Source organism: Vipera ursinii, assembly GCF_947247035.1.
Source record: "Vipera ursinii genome assembly, contig: scaffold_324, whole genome shotgun sequence".
NCBI classification, from domain to species: Eukaryota; Metazoa; Chordata; class Lepidosauria; order Squamata; family Viperidae; genus Vipera; species Vipera ursinii.
Genome location: NW_028148380.1, coordinates 15,001 through 27,475, shown reverse-complemented (window position 1 = coordinate 27,475; position 12,475 = coordinate 15,001). Strand labels below are relative to the sequence as shown.

At 40.7% G+C, this 12,475-nt stretch overlaps 1 protein-coding gene across 1 annotated transcript in view; it reads left to right on the top strand.

The window, feature by feature from the left end:
- Nucleotides 1-301: 301 nt before the first annotated feature.
- The window catches only part of LOC310650562 (M-phase inducer phosphatase 1-like), a gene marked incomplete at both ends in the record, with an annotated part of 25,542 nt that continues 13,368 nt past the window's right edge, over nt 302-12,475 (top strand). Inside the window, 6 exons of the mRNA XM_083380132.1 lie at nt 302-353; nt 2,387-2,423; nt 4,299-4,400; nt 5,255-5,374; nt 7,787-7,918; nt 11,025-11,102. Of these exons, the coding sequence (XP_083236258.1) occupies nt 302-353; nt 2,387-2,423; nt 4,299-4,400; nt 5,255-5,374; nt 7,787-7,918; nt 11,025-11,102 (521 nt within the window). The remainder of the gene's footprint in view (nt 354-2,386; nt 2,424-4,298; nt 4,401-5,254; nt 5,375-7,786; nt 7,919-11,024; nt 11,103-12,475) is intronic.

The window sequence follows — 12,475 nt, the reverse complement described above, 5'->3', positions numbered from 1 at the left end:
AGTCAAAGCCCCAATTTTCTTCAGCCTTAATTCTAGCTTGCTTTCTTTTGAAAGGCGGGTTTCTTCCCTCACCTCACAAATGCTCAAATGGTAGCCTTTTGTAAGTTTTTCTCCCCCCCGCCGCCGCAAAATTAAAAAATAAAATAAAAATGGGATTTTTCTCTGCGTTCCCGACACAGGACAAATTCCGGCAGTGCCTAAAACTGTTCATTTATTCATTTCTTCTGTTTTCCTCCAACAGCTGTCCTATGGACACCATATAATTTCATTTCTTTGATTTTATTCTTTTAATCTCCCTCAGGTTGCTGCATGGATTCCCCTCTCCTGCTTGGCACGAACGACTTTGAAGAAACGTAGGTGATTAAAAAGATGCCGGTTTGGTAGTAAGGTGGAAATAATTGTGGCCTTTCCAAACGACCTGGTGCCCGACTTCGCATTGGCTGAAGTTGTTGACCCTTCACACGAGGAAGCCTCCTGCTGAATTGGGTGGGTGGGTGGGTGGGAGACAGGAGTTAGGATAAGCTTACAAGTTAGGACAGCGACGGCGAACCTTTTAGAGGGCCGAGCGCCCAAACTGCAACTCCCAAACCCCCTTATTTATCGCAAAGTGCCAATGCGGCAATTTAACCTGAACGCCGAGGTTTTAGTTTGGGGGGAAACCTCGTACATTAACATCTTTTTGTCTTGAAAAGAAAAGCATAAGAACAAAGCTTTCAGTGAGGCCAAACAACGTTTTACGGGAAGGTCAAAGTTTGCCTTTGGCATGCTTTCGAGCAGTTAAGGTGAACTTTTGCTGTTGTACGCACGCTGATCATTTGCCCAGCCTTGGCTCCTACTTTGTAAGTTTGAGAGCAACACAAGGCAGCACTGGGGTCATCGGTTACGTTTTTCAGAGCTGGAAAAAAAAACAGTTGCTCACAAGCAGAAAGGTGAGCCAAATAAAAGTAAGGAAAGCAATTCCCCGGTGCATTCGTTGACTTAAAAATTATTTGGCAGAGAATTCCACACTTGGAAGGATTTTGTTTTCAGAACTCACTGCGCTGTCTTTTTCTCATCCTTATTTTTTTATTTTATTTTTTTGCGGGACCGCTCTCCATAAGAGCGAGCTCCGGAGGCTTGTTTTGGCCAGGGAGGGAGTTGAGAAAAACGGCTTTTTTCTGCGAAATGTTAACCAAAGAGCGAGTTAGGAAAAAGGGAAAAGCGCCTTTGCGCATTCCTAGCGGCATTCGATTGACAAAACACTGCAGGTCAGCCTAAAGGTGTGATTAAAAAAAAAAAGACTCCGGATACCCTATTGTTTCTGTTTTGGGAAGAAGATGTGCCTCGTTTATTTGCTGATTTGATTTAACGGATGCAGGGAAGAATTCAAATTGGGTCAGCCCCTTTTTTTCATTTGATTTTATTTTGTCAGCCGACCGGGAAATTTGATTTCCTGGAAGAAGGAAAAAAGAAAAGAAACAAAAAGCCTCCGAAAGTGAGAAAGAGGGGAGGGGACCTTGAGAATTGCTAGACAAAATAAGAACGTGGCTTCGTATTATTTCATCAGTCGATGCGGACGGCGAGAATCGGGTCTCGAGAAGTGGCGTGTCTGGAACTCGAGGCCGTGATAGAAATCGCGGTCCTTTAAAACTTGGAAACGAGAAAAAAAAGACTAAACGTCAAATTTAAAATACGCCCGGGAGATTAAAATGAAGAAAAAAATGTTAATTAGGTGGTGGGCTGTCGAAAAGATGGAATGAGAAATTAATAAAGTTGGAAGGGACCTCGGAGGTCATCTAGTCCAACCCCCTGCTCAGGCAGGAAACCCTAGACCGTTTCGGACAAACGGCCGTCCAGTCTCTTCTTCAAAACTTCCACCGTTGGAGCATCCACATTTTCCGGTGGCGGGTGGTTCCACTGGTTTAAGATAATCAAGATCCGTACAAACTGAAGATTATGGACGAATGCTAGGCAGTTGTTTTGGGTTTGATTGACAGAATAAGAATCGGCGTTGGCGCGAATACGAGACGGGATACATCGAGGGGGAAAGGGAGAATCGTCGCAATCCTTTTGGGATTCTCTGCTTTTTGATCTGTGATGGAATTACCGCGCTCAGCTGCCCCGTTGCTTTAGGTGTGATATGAGAAAGTTAATAAAAAACACAACTTCAAATTAAAACCTTTTCGGGGGTGGGGTGGGGAGCAGAAATAACGTTGAAAGGAAAAGTGGGAAATGGACGGAAGCCTGTTCAAGATTTTTCCCCTCCCCCCCTTTTCCTAGCCCGAAAATTAAGGAAATTTACGTGTCCGTGACCTGGGGGGAAAAAAAACAAAACTGTCGAGGTTTTGCTTTTGACGTGTCGGACACGGGCTTTCTTTTCAAAGCTCCTCTGCTTCTCTTTTTGCAGCTTTCGCCTCCCCATGAGAAGGATGCACTCGCTGCCGGTAAGGAAATCCAGCGGAGGAATCAAAGGGTCTTCTTGGCGGACTCGCTCTTTTGTTTTCTAAATTCGAATTGTCCCCTGCGATGGTGGCGGGGTTTGAGTTTACAGGAGGCGGTGGGTGACGGGGTGGGGAAAAAAAACACCCTTTTCATCTACCTCCCAAAAAAAAAAAAAGGAGTTTAGGGGCTTGTGCATTTTTGACAGGCCCGGGGCAAGGAGAAGAATTCCTGTAAAAGTTGTCTCGAGTTGGTTTCGGGAAAACCGAGCTGGGAGGTCATCCAGTCCAGCCCCCTGCTCCGAGCAGGAGACCCTTGGCAGAATCGGAGGAGAACCGAGCTGGGAGGGGCCTCGGAGGTCCTCGAGTCCAGCCCCCTGCTCAAGCAAGACACCCTAAGAATAATAGAATAACAAAAGAGTTGGAAGGGACCTTGGAGGTCATCTAGTCCAGCCCGCTGCTCAAGCAACAGACCCAATAAGCTTGGGTTATGGGGGGGTGGGGGGGCGGCAACCGCAATGTTGTCCCCAAGCCCCTTCCTACCCCAAGCCCGATCCTAACCCCATCCCAAATCCTGATCCTTACCCTGGTTATATCCTCTTCCTAACCCTATAAAATTCAATAAAAACTCTTATAAAAATATATATTGATAGATAGATAGATAGACAGATAGACATAGACATAGATTTAGATATAGATATGGATAGATAGATTAGATATAGATATAGCTATAGATATGGATAGATAGATTAGATAGATATAGATATGGATAGATTAGATAGATATAGCTATAGATATGGATAGATAGATTAGATAGATAGATATAGCTATAGATATGGATAGATTAGATAGATATAGCTATAGATATGGATAGATAGATTAGATAGATAGCTATAGATGTAGCTATATATAGATAGCTATAGATATATACCTATAGCTATAGATATGGATAGATAGATTAGATTAGATAGATATAGATATAGCTATAGATAGATATAGATATATAGTTATAGCTATAGCTATAGATATGGATAGATAGATTAGATAGATATAGATATGGATAGATTAGATAGATATAGATATGGATAGATAGATTAGATAGATATAGCTATAGATATGGATAGATTAGATAGATATAGCTATAGATATGGATAGATAGATTAGATAGATATAGATATAGATATATAGCTATGGCTATAGATATGGATAGATTAGATAGATATAGCTATAGCTATAGATATGGATAGATAGATTAGATTAGATAGATATAGATATAGCTATAGATAGATATAGATATATAGTTATAGCTATAGCTATAGATATGGATAGATAGATTAGATAGATATAGATATGGATAGATTAGATAGATATAGATATGGATAGATAGATTAGATAGATATAGCTATAGATATGGATAGATTAGATAGATATAGCTATAGATATGGATAGATAGATTAGATAGATATAGATATAGATATATAGCTATGGCTATAGATATGGATAGATTAGATAGATATAGCTATAGCTATAGATATGGATAGATAGATTAGATAGCTATAGCTATAGATAGATAGCTATAGATATATACCTATAGCTATAGATATGGATAGATAGATTAGATAGATATAGATATAGCTATAGATAGCTATAGATATATAGTTATAGCTATAGATATAGATATAGATATGGATAGATTAGATAGATATAGCTATAGCTATAGATATGGATAGATAGATTAGATAGATAGATATAGATATATAGTTATAGCTATAGATATGGATATGGATAGATAGATATGAACACACACACCCCCGCGTAATTCTCCCCCCGCCCCCAATTTTTATTTTTACGGGGTTTTTTTGTTTTTTCTTGTTTTTAAAGCACGGCCTTCTGGGTTGCAGTCCCGCCTTGAAGGAAAGGCCCTCGGCTCGCCCGGATGGCGGCGTCTTCCGAGCCCTGGGTCCCGAAGAAAACAAAGAGAACGTGAGTTTTGCGTTTCGAGGTCTGTCCCGTGGGGGGGGTGAGTGGAGGGGGGGGAAAGAGAGCCTCGGTTTAGGACGAGGGTTTTTGTTGTTGTTTTTTTTCCCTTCCTCATGTCAGATCGTCCCAAAAGGGTTGGGAGAGGAGCAGGAAGAGCATAGAATGGCAAGAGTTGGAAGGGAACCTCGGAGGTCATCCAGTCCAACCCCCTGCTCGAGCAGGAGACTTTTACAAAATCCTAGGAGGACAGAGTTGGAAGGGACCTTGGAGGTCATCCAGCCCAACCCCCTGCTCAAGCAGGAGACCCTTGCAGAATCACGGAATGACAGGGTTGGGAGGGACCCTGGAGATCATCTAGTCTGACCCCTGCTCGAGCAGGAGACTTTTACAGATTCCTAGAAGGACGGAGTTGGAAGGGACCTTGGAGGTCATCCAGCCCAACCCCCTGCTCAAGCAGGAGAATCATGGAATGTCAGGGTTGGGAGGGACCCTGGAGGTCATCTAGTCCGACCCCCCCTGCTCGAGCAGGAGACTTTTACAGAATCCTAGAAGGACGGAGTTGGAAGGGACCTTGGAGGTCATCCAGCCCAACCCTCTGCTCGAGGAGGAGACCCTTGCAGAATCGTAGAGTAGCAGAGGTGGAAGGGACCCTGGAGGTCATCCAGTCTAGCCCTTCCCCCCGCTCAGGCAGGAGAAAGGATTGTCCATCCTCTGTTTCAAAACCTCCAGTGTGGGCGCATTCACAACTTCTGGAGGATGACGGGACACTTCAGGAAAAGCTTTCCGCTCTCTTTTATTTCCCTCTCCGTTGTGTAAAAAAAACCAAACAAATATTGTGTCCCTTTTTCCCCCTCCAGGAGCACTTTGAGTTCAAGAAACCGACCAGGCCCGCCTCTCGTGGCTCCTTGCACCTTTCCTCTCTTGACGACGAAAAGGACCCTTCGGAAGCCAGGCGGGACTCGAACCCAGAACTTACGGTATTTATCGAGAGAATGTCAGGCCTGGCTGGAGCAGAAAGACAGACGCTTAGGCCAGTTTGTGTGTGTGTGTGTTGGAGGAATGTTAACCACAGGTAGTCCTTGGCTTACAGCCGTTCCTTTTAGTGACCGGGACCGAAGAGAAGGGACTTTGGTCTGTGTCTCACACTGAGCGACCGTGGCGGCTTGCCTGCGATCGAAATTCAGACGCTTGGGAGACCGAAATCGTATTTATGACGGTCGCAGCGAGCTCGGGGTGTGTGTGGGTTCACGTGATCCCCTTTGGTGACCTTCTGACGAGCAAAGCTGTGTGTGTGTGTGTGTGTGGTAAGCCAGATTCACTTAGCCGCCGTGTTCCTCGCTTAACGACCGCAGTGATTGGCTGGACCACAGTAGCAAGAAAGCTCGTCCAGTGGGAGAGAACTCGCCGAGCCACTGTCTTGACTGAGCCACGTACGTTGTGGACTCGGTTGTGGTTGTGAGTCGAGGACTGCCTGTATAGCTCCCGCAGTTAGAATAGAATGGAAAATAATAGCACAGGACAGAATATGGATAGGATAGGATAGGATAGTCATATGGAATAGAATAGATTAGAACAGAATAGAAATATAGAATAGAATAGAAATATAAGAATAAAAGTATAGAAGAGGAATAGAATAGAATAGACAATAGAATAGAAGCAGAATAGAAATATAGAATAGCATAGAAGAACGGAAGATAAAATAGAATGGAAAATAGAATGGAATGGAATAGACAATAGAAGAATAGAATAGAACAGAATAGAAATATAAAATAGAATAAGAGCCTTGGTGGAGCAGTGGGCTGATGCCTCCTTAAGTAACAGCAGCTGCCTGCAATTAGTGCAGGTTCGAATCCCACCAGGCTCAAGGTTGACTCAGCCTTCCATCCTTCCCAGGTAGGTAAAATGGGGACCCAGATTGTTGGGGGCAATTAAGCTGACTTTGTAAAAATGCCGCTTGGGGGTGTGTGTGTGAAAGCCCTAATAAGCAGGCATATACATAGAATGAAGGCTACTGCTAAGCTTGTAAGCCGCCCTGAGTCTTCAGAGAAGGGCGGGATATAAAAGGAATTAAAATAAAATAAAACAAATAAATAAATAAATATATAAAATAAAAATATAGAGTAGGAATAGAATAGAATAGACAATAGAATAGAAACAATAGAAATATAGAATAATGGAAAATAAAATAGAACGGAAAATGGAATGAAATGGAATAGACAATAGAAGGATAGGATAGCATAGCATAGGATACAACAGAATAGAATGGAATGGAATGAAGAATAGAATATAGAATAGAATAGAAATAGAATGGAATACATTATATAGAATAGAGAACATAGAATTGAATCGAATAGATAATATAGAATAGAATAGAGAATATAGAATAGAAGAGGATAGATTGGAGAAGAGAAGATAGAGAATAGAATAGAATAAGGAAAGGAATAGAACAGAATAGAACCGAATGAATAGAATAGAATAGAAGATAGAGAATAGAATAGGATAGGATAGGATAGAATAGAATAGAATAGAATGAAAGGAATAGAACAGAGGCTAGAATAGAAGATAAAGAATAGAATAAGAATAGAATAGAAGATAGAGAAGAGAATAGAATGAAAGGAATAGAACAGAGGCTAGAATAGAAGATATACAATAGAATAAGAATAAAATAGAAGATAGAGAAGAGAATAGAATAGATAATAGAATAGAACAGAACAATGAATGGAATGGAAATAGAATAGAATAGAATGGAATATAGAATAGAATAGAATAGAAATAGAGTAGAATACATAATAGAGAATAGAGAACATAGTATAGAATAGAATAGTGAATATAGAATAGAAGAGGATAGATTGGAGAAGAGAAGATAGAGAATAGAATAGAATAAGGAATAGAAGAGAATAGAACCAAATGAATAGAATATATAGTATAGAATAGAATAGAATAGAATAGAAGGAATGAAGAATAGAATAGAATAGAATAGAATAGAATAGAATAGAAGAATAGAATACAACAGAACAGAACAGAATAGAATATAGAGAATAGAATATAGGTTGCTTGAGGAGGGGAGGACTTCCAGTCCCAGAATTGTTGTTTAGTTACTTGTTAAGTGAATCCGGCTGCCACGTTGACTTTGCTGGTCAGAAGGTTGATGCTGCGACAGTCATAAATACGGGTCAGTTACTAAGCGCCTGGCCAGGGTGATGCTACAAATGGCCTTAAGTGTACAAAACGGCCCTAAGTCCCCGGTTTTTCCCCCAGTGCCGTTGTAACTTGGAATGGTCACTGAATGGAACTAAGTTGAGGATACCTGGCTGGATTTTCAAGTTTATCTGGGTCTAAAAAAATCCAAATAATGGCTATTTTGTCCATGAAAGCCTCCTTTGCTTTAGATCTCCAGTGGTCGAAATACGGGAAACGATCCTGGGATTGACAGCCCTGCATTCCCACGTCGGCCGTCCCGAAAAATCTCGGAAACCGAAGACGATGGCTTTTTAGAGCTTATGAACGGCTCGGATAGCACTGTAAGTTCATACTGGTTTAATCCTTGCTAGTTACAATAATAGGGTTCCATCGTGCAGCCTGGCGAGATGATGTAGATTTTGATTTTTTTTCCTAAACAAACCAACAAAGACGTTTTTTTGTCTGTCTATCTATATATTTATCTATATATATCCATCTATCTCATCTAATATTTGTATCCATCATACATCTATCCATCCTTGTCTGTCTGTCTATACATCATCTATCTAACCATCCATCCATTATCTCTCTCTCTCTCTCTCTCTCTCTCTCTCTATCTATCTATCTATCTATCTCTCTATCCATCATTTATCTCTATTCATCATCTGTATATCTCTCTCTCTATCCATCATCCATCCATCCATCATCTATCTATCCTTCTATCTCATCTAATATCTTTATCCATCATCCATCTATCCATCTTTGTCTGTCTGTCTATCCATCTAACCATCATCTCTCTCTCTCTCTCTATCTTCTATATCTATCCATCGTCTATCTATATCCATCATCTATATAATAATAAGTTGGAAGGGTATCTTATCAATCATCTATATCTATCTATATATCTATATCCATCATCTATCTGTATCCATCATCTGCATCTATCTCTCTCTCCATCATCTATCCATCTATCCATCCATCATTATATCTATCCTTCTATCTCATCTAATATCTCTATCCATCATCCAACTATCCATCCTTGTCTGTCTGTCTATCCATCTATCCATCATCTATCTAACCATCCATCCATCATTATATCTATCTTCTATATCTATCCATCATCTATCTATATCCATCATCTATATCATCTATCAATCATCTATATCTATCTATCTATTTATCTATCTATCTATATCTTCTATATCCATCTATCTATATCATCTATCAATTATCTCTATTTGTCTATATCTATTTATCTATCGTGTCTCTATATCTCTATCTTTATCTATATATTTTATCTATATATATGTCTATATATCTATATATCTGTCTATATGTCTGTATATATCTGTCTATATATTTGTCGTCTATATCATCTATCTGTCTGTCTGTCTGTCTATCATAGTCTTTGTTGGAAAGAGCAAAAACATTTGCAGAGCACACCAAACTGGCAGGAGTCGCCAAGACCGCAGAAGACAAACTGAGGATCCAAAAAGATACCGAGGGATTTATTTTATTTATTTATTAAATTTTTAGACCGCTCTTCTCCCGAAGGACTCAGGGCGGTGTACAGGGCAATAAATATTAAAAAAAACAAAATAACAAAAGTTAAAAAAAAACAATTAAATAATTTATGCCCGATCTATACAATAGTTAAAACCATATTAAAAACCCGACCTCAAACCATCAGACCAGGCCGGCTTGCTCAAAGAAATAGGTTTTTAGATCCCGCCGGAAGGAGCGAAGGTCGGGGGGGGGCCATCCGGAGCTCAACCGGCAAGCGGTTCCACAGGTCAGGCGCGCCCACAGAGAACGCTCTCCCCCTAGGGGTCACCAATCAGCATTCTCCGAACGGCGGCACCCGGAGGAGGCCCTCTCTGCGCACTGGACGGAGGGAGGTTGACGCCGGCCGCAGGTGTTGCCGTAGGTAATCCGGACCCATGCCATGTAGGGCTTTGTAGGTCATCACCAGCACCTTGAATCTCACCCGGAGGGCAACCGGCAGCCAATGCAGCTGGGAATGGGCCCTATCCAACAACGTACGGGGAGAAAAGCCAACGTTTTACGCTTAGGCAGGAAAAATCAAAGGTACAGATACAGGCTGGGAGAGACCCGGCTCCAAAACAGCAACTAGGAGAGGGAACCTCGGGGGTCCTAGTGGACGACGATCGCTTGACCGTGAGCCAGCCGTGTGCGGCGGCAGCCGGAAAAGCTAATACAATCCTGGGTTGAAACAGAGGCGTAGAGTCAAGATCACGCGAAGAGAGAAGCAACCTGGGACTAAGGAGAAACTTCCTGACAGTGAGAACAATTAACCAGTGGAACCACCTGCCTCCAGAAGCTGTGAATGCTCCAACACTGGAAGTTTTTAAGAAGAGACTGGACGGCCATTTGTCTGAAATTGTATAGGGTTTCCTGCCTTAGCAGGGGGTTGGACTAGATGACCTCCAAGGTCCCTTCCAACTTTAATATTCTGAATTATGAATTAAGTCTTAGTCCCGCTTTATAAAAAACCTTGTGAGGCCACACCTGGAATACTACAGCCAATTCTGGTCAGCATACCCCCGAAAAAGAGGTTGAGAGTTTGGAAAAAAATTCAGCGAAGAGCAACTAAGATGAAAAACAGATCTTTTTTTATTTTATTACTTTTATTTTATTATGATATTTTTTATATATTGTATTATTTTTTATTTCATTATTTCATTTTTTTATTTTATATATTTTATTTTATGATTTTATTTTTAATTTTATTTTATGTTTTATTTATTTTATTTATTTATTTTATTTATATGTTTTATTTTACTTCATTTTTCATTTATATTTTATATTTTATTTTTTATTATTTTTTATATTTTATTTTTCACTTTCATTTTTTATTTGATATATTTTATTTGTGTTTATTTTTGTTTTCTTTTCTTTATGTTTATGTTTTATTTTATTTTACTTTATTTTTCATTTATTTTTTATTTTTTTATTTTTTTATTTTCTTTTATATTTTACTTTATTACTTTATTTTGTTTTATTTCATCTTATTTTATTAGAATTTAATTTTATTTATTTTAATTTTAATTTTTTATTTTGTTTTATTTATTTTGTTTTATTATTTTATTTTATTTTTCATTTTATTTTTTATTTTTTATTTTATTTTATTTTATTTTTTATTTTATTTTATTTTACTTTTTATTTTTTTATTTTATTTATCTTGTTTTGTTTTATTTTACTATTACTTTATTATCTGTTTTGTTTTATTATTTTATTTTCATTTTCTTTAATTTTTATTTTATTTTATTGGAACCACCCGCCAATCTCGCTCCCCCCGCCAGGCAGACGACCTCTGAGGAACTTCATCGTTATAAATGTCATAAATTTCCTCCTGTTTTTTTTTCTTTTTTTTTTTCCTGCCTTATAACGGTGGTTTTTTTTTCTTCCCCCCCCCCCCCCCTCTAGAACGACGACGAGATGACTTCAGACATGTCGAGCCTCTGGACCGCTCCTTTGGTGGTCCCAAAGGGGGAAGACCTGCCGGTAAGTTTGCGAGTTTGGGTTTTGAAGCTTGATTTTTTTTTTAAAGCAAATTTCCCTCCCTCCCGACTTTAGGACACTTTTAGAGCCCCATTTTCTGTCGGACACCATCTGCCGCCACTCTGCCAATTTCACCAACGCCGGGCGGACGATGCGCAGGGTGTGGCTTATCCTTATTTAAAAAAGAAACATCATCAGTGCAGGGCGGAGAAGAATTGAGAATTGAGTAAAGGGAGGAACGGGAGCCGGATAGAACAGGCAGGGTGAAAGAGGCAGGAGGCAAATTCGGACAGCCCTCCTCCTCCTCCTCCTCCTCCTCCTCCTCCTCCTCCTCCTCCTCCTCCTCCTCCTCCTTCTCCTTTCTAGCACTGATGATTTTCTCTGGCTGGATCATGAAACGTCTGCAAGGAAACCACCCAGCTCAGGGAGCACCAAGGACCCAACAATCCTTTCCTTTCTTTCTCTTTCTTTCTTTTTCTTTCTTTCTTTCTTTCATTCTTTCTTTCTCTCTCTTCCTTCCTTCCTTCCTTCCTTCCTTCTAGCCCTGATAACGTTCCCTACTTGGGTCATGAGACGTCTGCAAGAAAACCACCCAGCTCAGGGAGCACCAAGGATGCCACAGTCCTTCCTCCTCCGCCTCCTCCTCCCTCACTCCTTCCTTCCTTCCTTCCTTCCTTCCTTCCTTCCTTCCTTCCTTCCTTCCTTCCTTCCTTCTTCCCTTCCCTTCTCCTCCTCCTCCTCCTCCTCCTCCCTTCTAGCACTGATGATTTTCTCTGGCTGGATCATGAAACGTCTGCAAGGAAACCCCCCCCCAGCTCAGAGGGTACCAAGGACGCCACAGTCCTTCCTCCTCCTCCTCCTCCTCCTCCTCCTCCTCCTCCCTCGGCTCATCTGAAGCCGGCGAACAAGCCTTCGCAAAAAGGAGACGAGCAGGGTCTGTGCGACGCTTCCGTCTGAGCGTGGCGGGTGGGGGCGTACGGGGGAGAACTCGCCAGTGGGAGGCGACTTTTGTTCCGGCGAAACGAGTCTTCCGCGTCGTGGGGTCCCTTGGCTTCTGGCTTGGGCAGGGGGTTGGACTAGATGACCTCCAACTCCTACTCTGTTCTAGTCTCCTTTCTCTCCTATTCTTTGTTCTGTTCTGTTCTGTTCTTTATTTTAGTCTCCTTTATTCTATTCTATTTCTATTTTAATCTCATCTTTCTTTCCTATTCTCCTTTCTCTCCTATTCTTTTATTATATTCTTTATTCTATTTTATTCTATCCTATCCCATCCTATTCTATTCTAATCTCCTTTCTCTCCTATTCTATTCTATTCTATTCTATTCTATTATTCTATTCTATTCCATTCCATTCCATTCCATTCCTTTCTATTCTAT